Source organism: Heptranchias perlo, chromosome 1, assembly GCF_035084215.1.
Source record: "Heptranchias perlo isolate sHepPer1 chromosome 1, sHepPer1.hap1, whole genome shotgun sequence".
In the NCBI taxonomy this organism is placed as follows: domain Eukaryota; kingdom Metazoa; phylum Chordata; class Chondrichthyes; order Hexanchiformes; family Hexanchidae; genus Heptranchias; species Heptranchias perlo.
Window position 1 is genome coordinate 21,804,271 of NC_090325.1, and position 17,911 is coordinate 21,822,181.

The following is a 17,911-nucleotide window of genomic DNA, read 5'->3' on the forward strand; positions in this document are numbered from 1 at the left end:
TCAAACACCCCAAACCGCCCACCACACACACCTCAAACACCCCAAACCACCCACCACACACACCTCAAACACCCCAAACCACCCACCACACACACCTCAAACACCCCAAACAGCCCACCACACACACCTCAAACACCCCAAACCACCCACCACACACACCTCAAACACCCCAAACCGCCCACCACACACACCTCAAACACCCCAAACCACCCACCACACACACCTCAAACACCCCAAACCACCCACCACACTCACCTCAAACACCCCAAACAGCCCACCACACACACCTCAAACACCCCAAACAGCCCACCACACACACCTCAAACACCCCAAACCGCCCACCACACACACCTCAAACACCCCAAACCACCCACCACACACACCTCAAACACCCCAAACCACCCACCACACTCACCTCAAACACCCCAAACCACCCACCACACTCACCTCAAACACCCCAAACCACCCACCACACTCACCTCAAACACCCCAAACAGCCCACCACACACACCTCAAACACCCCAAACCACCCACCACACTCACCTCAAACACCCCAAACAGCCCACCACACACACCTCAAACACCCCAAACCACCCACCACACACACCTCAAACACCCCAAACCACCCACCACACACACCTCAAACACCCCAAACCGCCCACCACACTCACCTCAAACACCCCAAACCACCCACCACACACACCTCAAACACCCCAAACAGCCCACCACACACACCTCAAGCACCCCAAACAGCCCACCACACACACCACAAACACCCCAAACCACCCACCACACTCACCTCAAACACCCCAAACAGCCCACCACACACACCTCAAACACCCCAAACAGCCCACCACACACACCTCAAACACCCCAAACCACCCACCACACTCACCTCAAACACCCCAAACCACCCACCACACTCACCTCAAACACCCCAAACTGCCCACCACACACACCTCAAACACCCCAAACCACCCACCACACACACCTCAAACACCCCAAACCACCCACCACACTCACCTCAAACACCCCAAACAGCCCACCACACACACCTCAAACACCCCAAACCACCCACCACACACACCTCAAACACCCCAAACCACCCACCACACACACCTCAAACACCCCAAACAGCCCACCACACACACCTCAAACACCCCAAACCACCCACCACACTCACCTCAAACACCCCAAACAGCCCACCACACACACCTCAAACACCCCAAACCACCCACCACACACACCTCAAACACCCCAAACCACCCACCACACTCACCTCAAACACCCCAAACTGCCCACCACACACACCTCAAACACCCCAAACCGCCCACCACACTCACCTCAAACACCCCAAACCACCCACCACACTCACCTCAAACACCCCAAACTGCCCACCACACACACCTCAAACACCCCAAACCGCCCACCACACTCACCTCAAACACCCCAAACCGCCCACCACACTCACCTCAAACACCCCAAACCACCCACCACACACACCTCAAACACCCCAAACAGCCCACCACACACACCTCAAACCCCCCAAACCACCCACCACACACACCTCAAACACCCCAAACCGCCCACCACACACACCTCAAACACCCCAAACCACCCACCACACTCACCTCAAACACCCCAAACAGCCCACCACACACACCTCAAACACCCCAAACCACCCACCACACACACCTCAAACACCCCAAACCACCCACCACACTCACCTCAAACACCCCAAACAGCCCACCACACACACCTCAAACACCCCAAACCACCCACCACACACACCTCAAACACCCCAAACCACCCACCACACACACCTCAAACACCCCAAACCACCCACCACACTCACCTCAAACACCCCAAACCACCCACCACACTCACCTCAAACATCCCAAACCACCCACCACACACACCTCAAACACCCCAAACTGCCCACCACACACACCTCAAACACCCCAAACCACCCACCACACTCACCTCAAACACCCCAAACAGCCCACCACACACACCTCAAACACCCCAAACCACCCACCACACACACCTCAAACACCCCAAACCACCCACCACACTCACCTCAAACACCCCAAACAGCCCACCACACACACCTCAAACACCCCAAACCACCCACCACACACACCTCAAACACCCCAAACCACCCACCACACACACCTCAAACACCCCAAACCACCCACCACACTCACCTCAAACACCCCAAACCACCCACCACACTCACCTCAAACACCCCAAACCACCCACCACACTCACCTCAAACACCCCAAACCACCCACCACACACACCTCAAACACCCCAAACACCCACCACACTCACCTCAAACACCCCAAACACCCACCACACACACCTCAAACACCCCAAACAGCCCACCACACACACCTCAAACACCCCAAACCACCCACCACACTCACCTCAAACACCCCAAACCACCCACCACACTCACCTCAAACACCCCAAACCACCCACCACACTCACCTCAAACACCCCAAACCACCCACCACACTCACCTCAAACACCCCAAACCACCCACCACACTCACCTCAAACACCCCAAACCACCCACCACACTCACCTCAAACACCCCAAACCACCCACCACACTTACCTCAAACACCCCAAACCACCCACCACACTTACCTCAAACACCCCAAACAGCCCACCACGCACACCTCAAACACCCCAAACCACCCACCACACTCACCTCAAACACCCCAAACCACCCACCACACTCACCTCAAACACCCCAAACCACCCACCACACTCACCTCAAACACCCCAAACCACCCACCACACACACCTCAAACACCCCAAACCACCCACCACACTCACCTCAAACACCCCAAACACCCACCACGCACACCTCAAACACCCCAAACCACCCACCACACACACCTCAAACACCCCAAACCACCCACCACACACACCTCAAACACCCCAAACCACCCACCACACACACCTCAAACACCCCAAACCACCCACCACACACACCTCAAACACCCCAAACCACCCACCACACACACCTCAAACACCCCAAACCACCCACCACACACACCTCAAACACCCCAAACCACCCACCACACTTACCTCAAACACCCCAAACCACCCACCACACTCACCTCAAACACCCCAAACCGCCCACCACACTCACCTCAAACACCCCAAACACCCACCACACACACCTCAAACACCCCAAACCACCCACCACACACACCTCAAACACCCCAAACAGCCCACCACACACAACTCAAACACCCCAAACAGCCCACCACACTCACCTCAAACACCCCAAACACCCACCACACACACCCCAAACACCCCAAACCGCCCACCACACTCACCTCAAACACCCCAAACCACCCACCACACACACCTCAAACACCCCAAACCACCCACCACACACACCTCAAACACCCCAAACCACCCACCACACTCACCTCAAACACCCCAAACCACCCACCACACACACCTCAAACACCCCAAACCACCCACCACACTTACCTCAAACACCCCAAACCACCCACCACACTCACCTCAAACACCCCAAACACCCACCACACACACCTCAAACACCCCAAACACCCACCACACTCACCTCAAACACCCCAAACACCCACCACACACACCTCAAACACCCCAAACCACCCACCACACACACCTCAAACACCCCAAACCACCCACCACACACATCTCAAACACCCCAAACCACCCACCACACTCACCTCAAACACCCCAAACACCCCACCACACACACCTCAAACACCCCAAACCACCCACCACACACACCTCAAACACCCCAAACCACCCACCACACACATCTCAAACACCCCAAACCACCCACCACACTCACCTCAAACACCCCAAACACCCCACCACACACACCTCAAACACCCCAAACCACCCACCACACTCACCTCAAACACCCCAAACAGCCCACCACACACACCTCAAACACCCCAAACAGCCCACCACACTCACCTCAAACACCCCAAACCACCCACCACACTCACCTCAAACACCCCAAACACCCACCACACTCACCTCAAACACCCCAAACCACCCACCACACTCACCTCAAACACCCCAAACACCCACCACACTCACCTCAAACACCCCAGACCACCCACCACACTCACCTCAAACACCCCAAACCACCCACCACACACATCTCAAACACCCCAAACCACCCACCACACTCACCTCAAACACCCACCACACTCACCTCAAACACCCCAAACACCCCACCACACACACCTCAAACACCCCAAACACCCCACCACACACACCTCAAACACCCCAAACCGCCCACCACACACACCTCAAACACCCCAAACCGCCCACCACACTCACCTCAAACACCCCAAACACCCACCACACACACCTCAAACACCCCAAACACCCCACCACACACACCTCAAACACCCCAAACCGCCCACCACACACACCTCAAACACCCCAAACCGCCCACCACACTCACCTCAAACACCCCAAACACCCACCACACACACCTCAAACACCCCAAACCACCCACCACACTCACCTCAAACACCCCAAACCACCCCACCACACACACCTCAAACACCCCAAACCGCCCACCACACTCACCTCAAACACCCCAAACCACCCACCACACTCACCTCAAACACCCCAAACCACCCACCACACTCACCTCAAACACCCCAAACCACCCACCACACACACCTCAAACACCCCAAACCACCCACCACACTCACCTCAAACACCCCAAACAGCCCACCACACTCACCTCAAACACCCCAAACCACCCACCACACACACCTCAAACACCCCAAACCACCCACCACACACACCTCAAACACCCCAAACCACCCACCACACACACCTCAAGCACCCCAAACCACCCACCACACACACCTCAAACACCCCAAACCACCCACCACACACACCTCAAACACCCCAAACAGCCCACCACACACACCTCAAGCACCCCAAACCACCCACCACACACACCTCAAACACCCCAAACAGCCCACCACACACACCTCAAACACCCCAAACCACCCACCACACACACCTCAAACACCCCAAACTGCCCACCACACACACCTTAAACACCCCAAACCACCCACCACACACACCTCAAGCACCCCAAACTGCCCACCACACTCACCTCAAACACCCCAAACTGCCCACCACACACACCTCAAGCACCCCAAACTGCCCACCACACTCACCTCAAACACCCCAAACTGCCCACCACACTCACCTCAAACACCCCAAACTGCCCACCACACTCACCTCAAACACCTCAAACCACCCACCACACTCACCTCAAACACCCCAAACAGCCCACCACACACACCTCAAACAGTTTGGCCTCGATGAAGTGAGAAAACCCGATCCCATTTGATCTGTTGCCATGCTGCCTTGCTGTCTCCTTTCCTAATCTAACTATCACTGTTTGAAACTGAAATGCTCGATGGTAATTTCTTTTATTCCAGAAATTCAGAGCTTTCTCCAACGTTTTGCTATTAACCTTTGTGATCCTGGCTCTTTTCTCCTCGTAATATGCATTCCTTCACCAATTAATGAGATGACCTGATTGTTAAGAATCACCAGTTGAAATAGTTTAGCCTTGGAATAATCAAATTTTAATTAAATCAAACCTACCCCATAATGATAGCAAAACGCGATTCAAGTGTTCTAAATCTGATTTTATTTTCCTCACACTCTTATTTGATGATCTTGACCAAATGCTTCCAACTTGGGTTTACCCAGATCCCTACACATTTTTTTTAGATAACCTTCCAAGTAAAAGGATCGCTCCCCACGTGCCTTTCACGTGCATTATCTTTTGGCAGGCATGTTTTCTAATTCTGACCAATTCACTACACAGTATCCAAACAGCCCACTACACCATAGACGTAGATAAATTCCTTGATAATCCCCAGTACCACATGGATTCCTTATTCTACTGCTTAACTTCAAATAGTGTTCTGCATTCACCATTTCTCTGCCACTTACTATCTTGTATACCTCCGGGGTTCCCTTTCATATCGAGTATGATTCTCTTTTGCTTCTTTGATCTCCAATTCAGATCCACAAATAAGTGGGAAGCGTCAGGAGCCATCAAAGTGAACAGATCAAACTCATCATTTAGATACAAGAAAAGAAAGGGGAATAGATCAGAAGCATGCAGAGAAAACCCCGTTGGAAATTTACCTCTGATGTAAATACCCAGGGTGAAAGATGAGCCTTCATTCTCCCTGTTTTTCAAAGCTGGTACTTTGCCAGCATCTTCTGTTTAAAACCAGACCTGCAGCTTTTCTATCTCTAACATTTTCTTGCTTTTTCCTTCGGCTTCCCATTGCCTCAGTGATTCACATGTCCTTCATTTCTTTAATTTCTCAAACGTTTCTGTCCATTTCTTGACTGAGATGATCTGTTACGTTACCCAACAGCCATCCACTGACACTTCACTCTGTGTGTTTGTGGTTTTCTGGTTCTATTGATATTCTTATTCATCTCTTATTTTTGAGTTCTGAGGAGCTTGAAACAATGGCAGTCTGTTCTCTCCACAAATGCTGACTGACCTGCTGCATGTTTCCAGTTTTATTTTTGTTTGTGGAAGACGGGTGCTGTATTTTCAAATGATATGAAAACACAAGTCTATAAATGACGTTAGCAGGTGAACATTTAACACATTCATATGATGTTCCTCTGACTGCTATTTTAATGTCGGAGGTAGTCTGTTCATTTTTAAATCAATTTAACACTTCTGGAAAACTAGTGGGCTGAGGAATGTCATAGAAGAACACCAAGTATTTGGCCGCTAATATCGCTAGTCGTAATTTTTAGCCTATTATTTACCGGAATCTATCGTATAAGAACATAAGAAATAGGAGCAGGAGTAGGCCACACGGCCCCGCGAGCCTGCTCCATCATTCAACCAGATCACGGCTGATATTCGACCTCAACTCCACTTTCCCGCCCGATCCCCATATCCCTTGATTTCCCTAGAGTCCAAAAATCTATCTATCTCAGCCTTGAATATACTCAACGACTGAGCATCCACAGCCCTCTGGGGTAGAGAATGCCAAAGATTCACAACCCTCTGATTGAAGAAATTTCTCCTCATCTCAGCCTTAAATGGCCGACCCCTTATCCTGAGTCTATGACCCCTAGTTCTAGACTCTCCAGCCAGGGGAAACAACGTCTCAGCCTCTACCCTATCAAGCCCCCACAGAATCTTGTATGTTTCAATGAGATCACCTCTCATTCTTCTAAACTCCAGAGAGTATAGGCCCATTCTACTAAATCTCTCCTCATAGGACAACCCTCTCATCCCAGGAATCAATCAATCGTGTTCCACTTTTAAACCAAGCCAATTGTCTTTTAAACAAAAAATGACTCATAAAGACATTGAGAAGAACTGTAATGTGATCACGTTTATTTTCTTAAAATTTAATTCATGAACAGTATACAAGAGTATTTTATGATACAAAAGAAACAAACTTTAATTTAATATATAATATAGATAAATCGATGTTCAGAAATTAAAACGTAATTGTTTCTTAAATGTGACCCCTGGACACATACTCACAAAAGGCATGTCAAGCTGGTGTACCACTACGAAAAATTCAGGAGGAATTTTTGTAACTTTTTATGTGCTTTTTATTAAAACATTTTGTTCTCCCATTTTTTGCAACTCGATGGCATGTAACCCCTTCCGGACGGGAGGGCAAGAGCCAGTGACTTTGCAACAACTGCCAGTGAATATCTGCTCCACCAATAGCTCGTGAGAGCTGTGGGTTAACCAGTGGGAGGCCAGCACTGTGCGTGTTTTTTCCTCCACCCTCTCAAATGGAGCACCTCGCAAACATTGTGGTGCTTCACCTAGTAGATCAGCTGAGTGAGAAGTGACGAAAACTCACCCGGCTATGGAACTTGAGCTCACAATCTTCTGGTACAGATTTAAAAGCTTCAGCATGTGTGCTATCAGTGGAACATCGACCATGTCCATTATTGCTAAGGATAATTTATGTAATTCATTCATTTTTTCCCTTCCCCATCCAAGGCCTCTCCCTGCTCCAAAAATAAATGACTTTGGCCTTGCTCACAGCCCTTTGTCAATACTAGGAGGTGCACCAGAGTTGCTCAGGGTGACTCTCCTTAAGCTTTCCCAATTTTTAATGAAGGTGTTCAAAATTATGAGGGATTTTGATGGAGTAAACCGGGAGAAACTGTTTCCAATGGCAGGAGGGTCGGTAACCAGAGGACACAGAGTTAAGGTAATTAGCAAAAGAACCAGAGGGGAGATGAGAAGAATGCTTTTGTAAGCCATGAGTTGTTACGATCTGGAATGCACTGCCTGAAAAGGTGATGGAAGTAGATTCAATAGTAACTTTCAAAAGGGAATTGAATAAATACTTGAAGGGAAAAAAAAATTGCAGGGCTATGGGGAAAGACCAGGGGAGCGGGAGCAATTGGATAGCTCTTTCAAAGAGCCAGCACAGGCACAAGGGGCCAAATGGCCTCCTTTGCTGTACGATTCTATGATCTCCAATATGACAGCCAATATCTCTTATCACATGGAGCATTTGAGGGGACAAACCTGCGGATTGTAACTGCAACCCGTTGTGCTGCCACATGCCTGTAAATCCACACCGTAGCTTTTTAACCAGATACACCAACATCATGTTCCAAATATCTCTCCTGAGTTTTAATGTACACATAAGTTTGTAACTAAATATGGTGGGAGAATTCAGAAGCTAACCAGTGACATGTTTTGTAACCATTCCCGACGAACAAGTTTATTTCTATTTTTGCTGCATCTGATCTTGACTTGATCACCTAAATGTCATTATTCACTGGAAGAATGTTGACTGAAAAGTGCTTCATCAGCTTCCTGATGGGAATTTTTTTTTCACTATACATCACAGCTCATTGATCCTCATGCAGCTCCTTCTAAGTACAGACATCTAAAAAATACAGTAGTCAATTCTGGACAAACGGTGACAATCACAGAGCAACATTATGAGATCTACATTGAGGATTTACTGTAAAAGTAGACATTGCCTGCCATTCGAAAAGTGATTTTATCGTGTGCCATTATTTGTTTATTGCTTTGTTTCTAAGACTATCCTGGCTGTGGTGTACAGGTGATCATTACAAACGTTCTCCCCTCTGCGATGGCATACTCTAAGCCAGTACTGGCACTGCCATGGGCCGTGGTGGCACTCAGTGCAAACTCAAAACGTGTTTTTGAGGCAGCCTTGAGGGAGGTGGGTCTTATGGTTCATGGGCATTAGTAATCTTGCAAGTTATACTGGCATCGATTTTCATCCGAAACCTCTTTGCGTCAACGCAAAGGTGGCAGCATAGCCACACCGATATATAACCAAATCTCAGTCAAAGCCGAGTGTTCTCGAGTATACAGGCGAGATCGCAATGTGGCACTCTGGGTTCTTAATTGTTGAAATGAATGCAGCAGAGGCATCAATGGGAAAAACAGGCTGTGAGAGCTCTTTCTGTATTTAACTTTTTGTAAAATACAGCTAAATAAACTTTGGTATAAACTAAAGTGCTAAAGATAATTCAACATTTTATATATATAGAGAGCACCAAGAGCAAACCAGAAATAAGTTTGCTACAGCACAGACATTCCATTTTTTCCTTTTGAGTAACTTATCAAAGGATCAATGATCAATATGTTTTAGGAAATAAAATACTGCAGATATGTACAGGCATTTGCAGGATTTAGGAATCAATAATTTTCAAACATTATGCTAGCTTTAATTGTTCTGAAATGAATTATCAGCTAACTACCTGCAAAGTTGTCCCTAAGTAAACAAGGACCAGTGAACTATCTACACCCACCCCCCACCATGCCCATTAAATCAACATCAAACATTCTCCACAGACCCTGGACCAAAATTCTTGAGAGTTTCTTACTCGTACAAAATTTCCACAAGATATTTTACAGTATCAGTGCTGGGAGTGAGTCATAGTAAAAGTATAAAACTATGTTAATTCTCTCCCCTCCCCTCCAAATTGGGTTGCCTTATGTCTTTCCTTCCCCAGAGAAGGTACTTGAGATGTTTTACATTAAATGTGGTTTTATCATTTCTTAGTTTCTTTGAACAGTTTGACAAGGTTCACCAATAAATTGAGGACATACAGTGGAGTCGAGACTCAACACGGGTGGTGCATCATTCCCATTCACTAACATATTAAATGCCTTGCTGCAGGTATAGTCCTATCCCAGCACAACATTAATCAGCAATAACAGCTGCACAGTTCTTAAGATTGAACTGTGTCGTAGCTCCCAATTGTTATGAAAGGTCTAACTTGCAGATGCTTGAAATTTTCATTCAGATACTTGACCTAAATCCTTGTACAGCTGCACAGTCCCACATTTGTTTTTTTTAAATCACATATTAAGGTCAATAGGACTCATTTGAATAATCTACTCCAGCTAAATTCTCTACCAATTTTATTTTTGAGGTCTCAAAATAGAAAGTGGGTTGAGTTTAATTTAAAGCAATTGCATTTTATTTCAGCACTGCCGACACTCTGTCCTGTCAATCATTACATAAACCTTGACTTGCAAGCAGTTAAAGAACCGCCATTCATTTAAAGCTGCAGCTGCTCCTCATAATCTCTTCTCTCCCCTTCTCCAACCTCCTTCCCTGCCCCCCCCACCCCACCATTAGTATAGAGATCGGTTATATGTAGAGTTGGGTTCTGAAGAGACGAAGACAGAAGCACACCTTTTCCTGTTGTTGCAATAGCTTATTCCTTAAGTTGTTAACATGTGTACATCAGATATGAGTTTACCAAATGACTAGCTCTCTCTGATGGACATATATCCTAACTATTATTGCCGTAATATTGACCAATATTACATCCTTTCTTTCCTTCAAAAGATCAAAGATGACCAAATTGAACTGACCAGTGGTGACTTGTATAGAATTTGGTAGGTGCAAATTGATTATATATTAATCTCTGAAAAAAACAGTATGCTCCCTGTTCTATATGTTGAGAGATGTTTGCAGCTGATATTGATGCCAATACAATGGGTGGGGCAGAGTCCATGATAGTGCGGATTGCACATAATCTGTGGGATGAGCAGCCTTAATGAGCCAGATGGACATTTCTCATTTCTAATGTTACTGTTAATCGATTGTGAATTAATGAATTCTACACCAGCCATCTAATTTCCTGAGCAGAAGTTCTGTATAGATACTCCGTGATTTCCTAGGACGATCAAAAGAAATTCCTTATCTACCCATTCCACATCTCCACTATTCAACGGTTGCCAATTGCCCCAGAGAACTCACACCCCAGGCTCAACAGTTCCAGGGCCATGTCTCGCAGAGTATTTGATTATCCCTGTCTATACGTAGTCCTATAATCTCCAATCCCTTTCCAAAAAAATAAATATTTATCCTTTTGAAGGAATGAATTGACCTTTCGCTTATGGATTCTCGCATTATTGCCAGGATCACGAATGTCACTCAAAGTGAAATAATACAAACCAGCTCTTATTGATAGTTCCCTGAAGTGCAGATCAATATGTATTGAACAGATAGCACCAGGGCTGAATTCTTTTTTTCCCACTGGCAGCTTGTATTACTGCTGCCTATATAGGGAAATAAATTAACTTACTCTGTAACTGTACAGACTCTACATTTTCATAAAGCCTGTAGGCCCTAAATTCCAATTGGGCCCTGGGTGGAAAGGCAGCAAATCAATCACAAGTGAGTTGGAAAATGGGGTGGATCCTGGTTCCATTGGTATTCCAGCTTGTTTTTACAGCTGAGCCATTTTTTTGGTGGGGGGCAGCAGGGAGGATGGGTGAATCTTCTGCCCGTTTCCCCTATGTCAAGTGTGCATGTCTGCGTAAACTCTTTAAAGGCCTCAGCAGAAAGCTGAGCCCCAGGAAAGCCCCTAGAAGTCTTGTAGCCAAAGGTAATCAATCCTAGGGGGGATCGATTACTTTAAGCGGAATCCCCTGTAGCTCCATGGCGAGCTGAAGAAAAGAAATATTAGCTCTTTGTTGGGCTCCTCTCAGCGTTCCTTTCCACCACTGGAGTGACATGGCACTGCTCCGAATCTGCCGAGGGTGGATTGGGATGGGCACTGACAATACACTCATACAAGCATGAGCCACCCACCCTGAGCATGCAAGTTACCCCATCCCTGCAAGCTGGGACAGATTCTGGGGCTCCCGACTTTTGGACTTAAGAGTCTGATCTGCTGGTAGAGAGGCCCATTTAGAATTTTGGGCTCAGTATCTCTCCCCTGACCTGTGGGTGTGGGAACAAATAGGAAAATTGCATTTTAAAAAGTCACACTGTATTTGATATAATGCAAAAACTGCCACGGCTTTCAATCCACCACCTGTGCAGCAGAGCCTTCGTAACCATTCCTGATGCTATAGCACTACCCTTAATAGCATCTTTTCCCGATGTTTTGGTAGAAGATTTAGGCAAAAAAAAGGACAATTGGGATGTCGTGCATGTTCAAATTCATTTCCAGTCACACATATGCAAATTGTACTTCACTGCTTGTAAATTCAATGCGTTCTCAATTGAACTTTGATGACCTTATATTCTGAAAGTTAAGGATCTCTCGTCACTCTGGTGATACATTAAATCAACAATTAAACAGTGCTATGAGAAAGATGTGCAGCAAATGAGAAATTGCATTGTCTAGTTGTACAGAAAATCTTTAGAAATTGCGTAACCTTAGAATGGATAATGTCTACCTTTACACACATCACAGGTGCACATATTTACATAGAACTATACACGCTCTACCCAATATTTACCAATGAACAAATTAATGGATAATAATTCCTCTTTCAAGTGGATAGTACAACAGGTAACAGTGGATTACCAGTAATTCTGTGAAGGCTGATACAGTGGCACACAGTTTCCAAATTACATGGACTATTACATGAATAACTAAAAGTTACTCTTTTTTTTCTCGTTGGTGCAGTAATATTGATCAGGATGTGAATTATTGAACTGCAATTCTTTTTTTCCCTGTTATTCCCCCCCATCTACCTCTTTAAAGATATGGGGATTTTGCTTAATCTTGCAAACTATAGTCAATTCTCCTTTTTCTCCGTGGATTCCTGAGGGGGGCAAGGGGGAGAAATTAGACAAAACTGCCAAGGCAACCAGGTTTTGAGCTCTACTTGATTGCAAAAGGCCTGCATTGGGTTCCCAGACTCTAAAATGGTGCTGCAAAGTGGTGTGAGCTACTGAAAGGACATCATCGCCTGCTTAAGTGTTTGAGGCACAGTTTACATTCCTTTCCTGCTCAGCAAATGATCAGATATGCCATTATCAAATGTCAAATTTTGTTTGATAACACTCCTGTGAGACGCTTTGGGATATTTTACTATGTTAAAGGCGCTATATAAACGCAAGTTGTTGTTGTTATCTCTATACTTCGCTTGAGTGCTTTTATTTCTGATGCAATATAAAGATATAGCAAGAATAAAGACAAATATGTATATATATATATTTGTATTTGTACATACAGAAAACAAAATTTAATAGGATATATGCAAAGGACAGGGAATAGGACTAAGTGAATAATCCTTTCTGAATGGCCCCTTTTGGACTGTATGATTCTATGTGAATTTTTAAGGTATTAAAAAAAGGTTGGGCTCATTTCCTTTGGAAAGAGATTTTGAGGTGACCTTTCAAGATTACAAAAGAGATTGACAAAGTTGATCCAGGCAAATTATTCACTATGGTGAAGGGTTCAAATATCAGGGACAGAAGTTAGAAGTAAGAAAGGATGTCAGGGAGTTTTATTTTTCACCTAAAGTGTAGTAGGCTTGTGGAATAAGTCACCACGGAAGGACATGGAAGTGGACATTAATTGTAAAAGGGTTCGAGAGGCAATTAGATGTGTTTCTGGAAAGGAAAAGGATGGAGGAATTTACTGGGAAGGTAGGTAGGTAGGTAGGGTTATTCTATCAAAAAGGGACAGTGCTTTTGATTCTATGTGAATTTTTAAGTGATAGCCTTGATTTAAACTCGGGGTACAAGAGTGACATGAGGGGGAGGAGGGGGCAGGGTGGGTGTCAAGCTTGTTTGGCAGCGCCCGCGTAAGGCCTGAGCTATTTTAACCCCTGGGCCTCATTTCTATGTTTGAAGTGAGGCTCCTGCCTGGGCCGGGGTAGGAAGGTCTGGAGGTAATTATGGATGGGGGATAGAGGGGGTAGTGGTGGAGGGGGGCAGGGGGTGCGGGTGAAGCCTGACACAAGAGAGGCTCAAGGTTTCCACTTCTGAGTTCTGCTCCTCCTGGCCCACGAGAAAACCATTAAAAATTACCGAAAACTGGACCTCTTCTGGCCTGGATTGTGTATTGCAGACAGCTCTTTCTGACGGCTCTCTGACACTCAGCGAGAGTCACGCGACTGCACTTTAAAGTTGCATATGAGTCCTATTTGCATTATAGGACCCCCACGTTTGCATATTGATGAGGCCCTCACTCACCTGTGGTGAGCGCCTCACACATCCCCTGCCCCGAAACTCGGGAGTGAAATTGGCGGCGGTCGGGAGTACGGCCTGAACGGGGAGGAAAGTACTCGGCCCCAATTTTAAACCCCGTTCTTAGAATCATAGAAATTTACGGCACAGAAGGAGGCCATTCAGCCCATCATGTCTATGCCGGAAATAATCAGCATAACACCGCACGGGAAATAATCATTGTTGGGCGGTAGGCTAAAATCAGGGCTGATGGCTTTTTAATCTATGTCTAAAACATCTTACAAATATAACCAGTGTTTCACAGGAAAAATACAGAAGAAGAACTGCATAGTATACAGGAAACTGACTGATTATGGCCTTGGAGATTGTCAATTCACAATAGAATGGTTTCAGCCATAATACACTGCAGTGTGGTGCTTGTAACTGAAAATGCCGGAATTTGTGTTGTCATTCTCAGTGAATTGTATCAGTTAAGAATTATTCAACTTAGGTTATTCATCTATTGACATATAAAAAATACTTGGCAGTGTTGCTTTTATTATTGAGAGAGAGAGGGGGATACTGATGGATATATCATTTCTTTGCAGCACTATGATCTGTATTTGGTCGCATGGGGTTATGTGATTCCACTGTGGCATCCTCACAGAAACGGATGGTTGGAACAGGTAGTTCATGCACTTGTACACTGCAGTGATAAATGGGACCATTTACACAGAATGTGCTAGGGATGGAAGATTTCTCTCACCACTAGCTTGTCCCTTCATTTCCCTGTTTGCAGATTCTTACTGCACAACGGCACAGGCTGGATGCCTTGCTAATGGAACGTAGGAAGTCGGCCATTCGGCCCCTTGAGCCTGTTCCGTCATTCAATTAGATCATAACCGGTCTGTAGCTTAACTCTGTTTATCCGCCTTGGTTCCATATCCCTTAATATTTTTGCCTAACAAAAATAATGGGGGGATGGGGGGGTACAGAATTCAAAAATGAAGAAACGTAAAATGAGATTATGCTGAAGTAGGACACTTCATGATATAACAGGATCAGAAGCCTGCTAGGGATGGCTCTGGGCTACGAGTCGTTGGAATAGGTGAATGAAATCCTTTATAAAAACAGAAAATGCTGGAAATACTCAGCAAGTCTGGCAGCATCTGTGGAAAGAGAAATAAAGTTAACGTTTCAGGTTGATGACTTTTTGTCAGAACTGGAAGAAGTTATGGATTAACAGTTTTTTAGGCAAGTTCAGAGCCAGGGAAAAGTTGCGGGGGGGGGGGGCGGGGGGGGGGGTGAAGAACGAAACGGAAGCTCTGTGATAGGGTGGAGGGCGAATGGATGATGATGCTGCCTGACCTGCTGAGTGTTTTCCAGCATTTTCTGTTTATATTTCCGATTTTCAGCATCCCGCAGAATTTTGCTTTTGTTTTACTGAAATCCGTTGTTGGCGTCCTAAAGCTCGGGGACACGAGAGCAGTACTGCAATGTGTCAGAGTGCCAGGCATGGAGTGAGACTGGGAGTACTTGCACATGCACCGGCATCAAAGCAATATTGGCGCAAACCGGGAACCCAGGTCACCTGACCCCTCGCTGTCCCCAGACAGTAAGAAATGTTGGAAGAACAACAGAAACAGGGAAGGAAATGCAATATTACCTTAATAGGGAGAGGGGGGGGGGGGGTTTCGTCCTCGCCCAGTTTAAAAAAAAAATTAGGGGGCCAAAAATTGTTGCATTCAAACATATTTGAAAATTTGGCCATAGTGGACATAGTACTAAATCAAAAAGTAAAATCAATCCACACAAGGTGACATGCCAACAGTTGAATTTTACAGATAAATAGGTTTAGGCAAATCATGTAAATGGACCCACTTAGACGTCAATGTAAAGCATCACAGTCATTTGCACAGATTATATTTCCGTGGATTCTATCCGTTCGAGCCGGGATGGCGTCCATTGCTTGATTTCGTCAGCTGTGGGGGAATTGACCTTTGGGCTTATCTCGCCAAGTTTGCTTTCTAGTGCTTGGTTCTTCTGGTACATTTCCACATAGTTCAATTGCAGCTGCTTCTGATACTTGATGACTTTGTCCTTCTCGTCCTGCCACGTCTGCCTCTCCTCCTCGAAGTGGGACACCTGCTGCTCGTGCTGCTGCCGCTCGAGCCTCAGCTCCCCCTGTAGCCGCTCGATCTGCTTCTTCAGGGCCTTCACGGCGTCCTCGTTCTGCCGCTGCATTTTCGCTTCGTCGCTCTCGCAGGCCAGTTCGTCCCTCGTTTCCTCCGGCAGTTCCCCACTGCACCGGTTCTGGCGGCCCACGTTGGCCAGAGCCTGCTTTAATCCTGAAATCTCCACTTCGTTCTGGCCTAGTTTTTCTCTCAAGAGCTGAGCCTCGCTGGCTTTCCTCTGCAGCTCGTTCTCGCACACCTCAAGCTCGATGCCCTTGGCATTGAAGGAGTCCTTCAGAGTGAGGACTTGTTCCTCCTTGGCTCGCAGCACTGCTGTTGCCTCCTTTAGCTGTGTCCTTAAAGCCACCATCTCGTTCAGTTTCTGAGCCACGTCGGCTTGCGAGTCCTTCATCTGCTGCTTCATTAAGGAGATCTCTCCGGCCTTCTGACATACCTGAGACAAATATAGAGAGCGTGTGAAAAGTGGTCCAGCAACGCCTTGATTTTAAAATTTTCATCCTCGTGTTCAAATCCCTCCATGGCCTCGCCCGTCCCTATCTCTGTAACCTCCTCCAGCCCTACAACCCTCTGAGATCTCTACATTTCTCCAGCTCTGGCCTCTTGTGCATCTCCGATTTTCAATGCTCCACCATTGGTGGCTGTGCCTTCAGCTGCCTAGACCCTAAGCTCTGGAATTCCCTCCCTAAATCTCTGCGTGTCTCTCTCCTCCTTTAAGATGCTCCTTAAAACCTACCTCTTTGTCCAAGCTTTTGGTCATCTGTCCTACTATCTCCTTATGTGGCTTGGTGTCAAATTTTGTCCGATTTACTCTTCTGTGAACCGCCTTGGGACGTTTTACTACCTTAAAGGTGCTATATAAATGCAAGTTACTTTTGATTTGTGATCCAAAACAGGCCACTTCACTAAAAGAATCCATGGGTTGAAATCTGAAATGTAATCAACAGCACTTACTAATAATTGACTCCACCGTATCTTTAAAGGGGCAATGTCTTCATAAGAACACTTTGGCAATTGCTTTTTAAGTTGGTGGAGGAAGACAAACCAGAAGGGACATGAGTCATTTTGTTACAATCACAAAGGCTTTGATAATGGAAATCACTATATCTCTGAAGATGTGTTTACAAATAAAGTGTCCCTTTAACTCCTAAGGTTACGTGTCTCGATAGTGTTTATAGTGAATGCCACCTTACCCAAATTCTCTCTAATGACAGAAGGGAGTAACTGTTTCT

The 17,911-nt window shown here is 46.3% G+C and overlaps 1 protein-coding gene across 2 annotated transcripts in view; it reads right to left on the reverse strand.

Moving 5' to 3' along the window:
* Nucleotides 1-7,422: 7,422 nt before the first annotated feature.
* The window catches only part of LOC137320377 (leucine zipper putative tumor suppressor 3-like), a 61,377-nt gene continuing 50,888 nt past the window's right edge, over nt 7,423-17,911 (reverse strand). For both annotated transcript variants that reach the window (XM_067982088.1, XM_067982080.1), the window contains exon 4: nt 7,423-17,115. In XM_067982088.1, the coding sequence (XP_067838189.1) occupies nt 16,408-17,115 (708 nt within the window). In that variant the 3' untranslated portion in view covers nt 7,423-16,407. The remainder of the gene's footprint in view (nt 17,116-17,911) is intronic.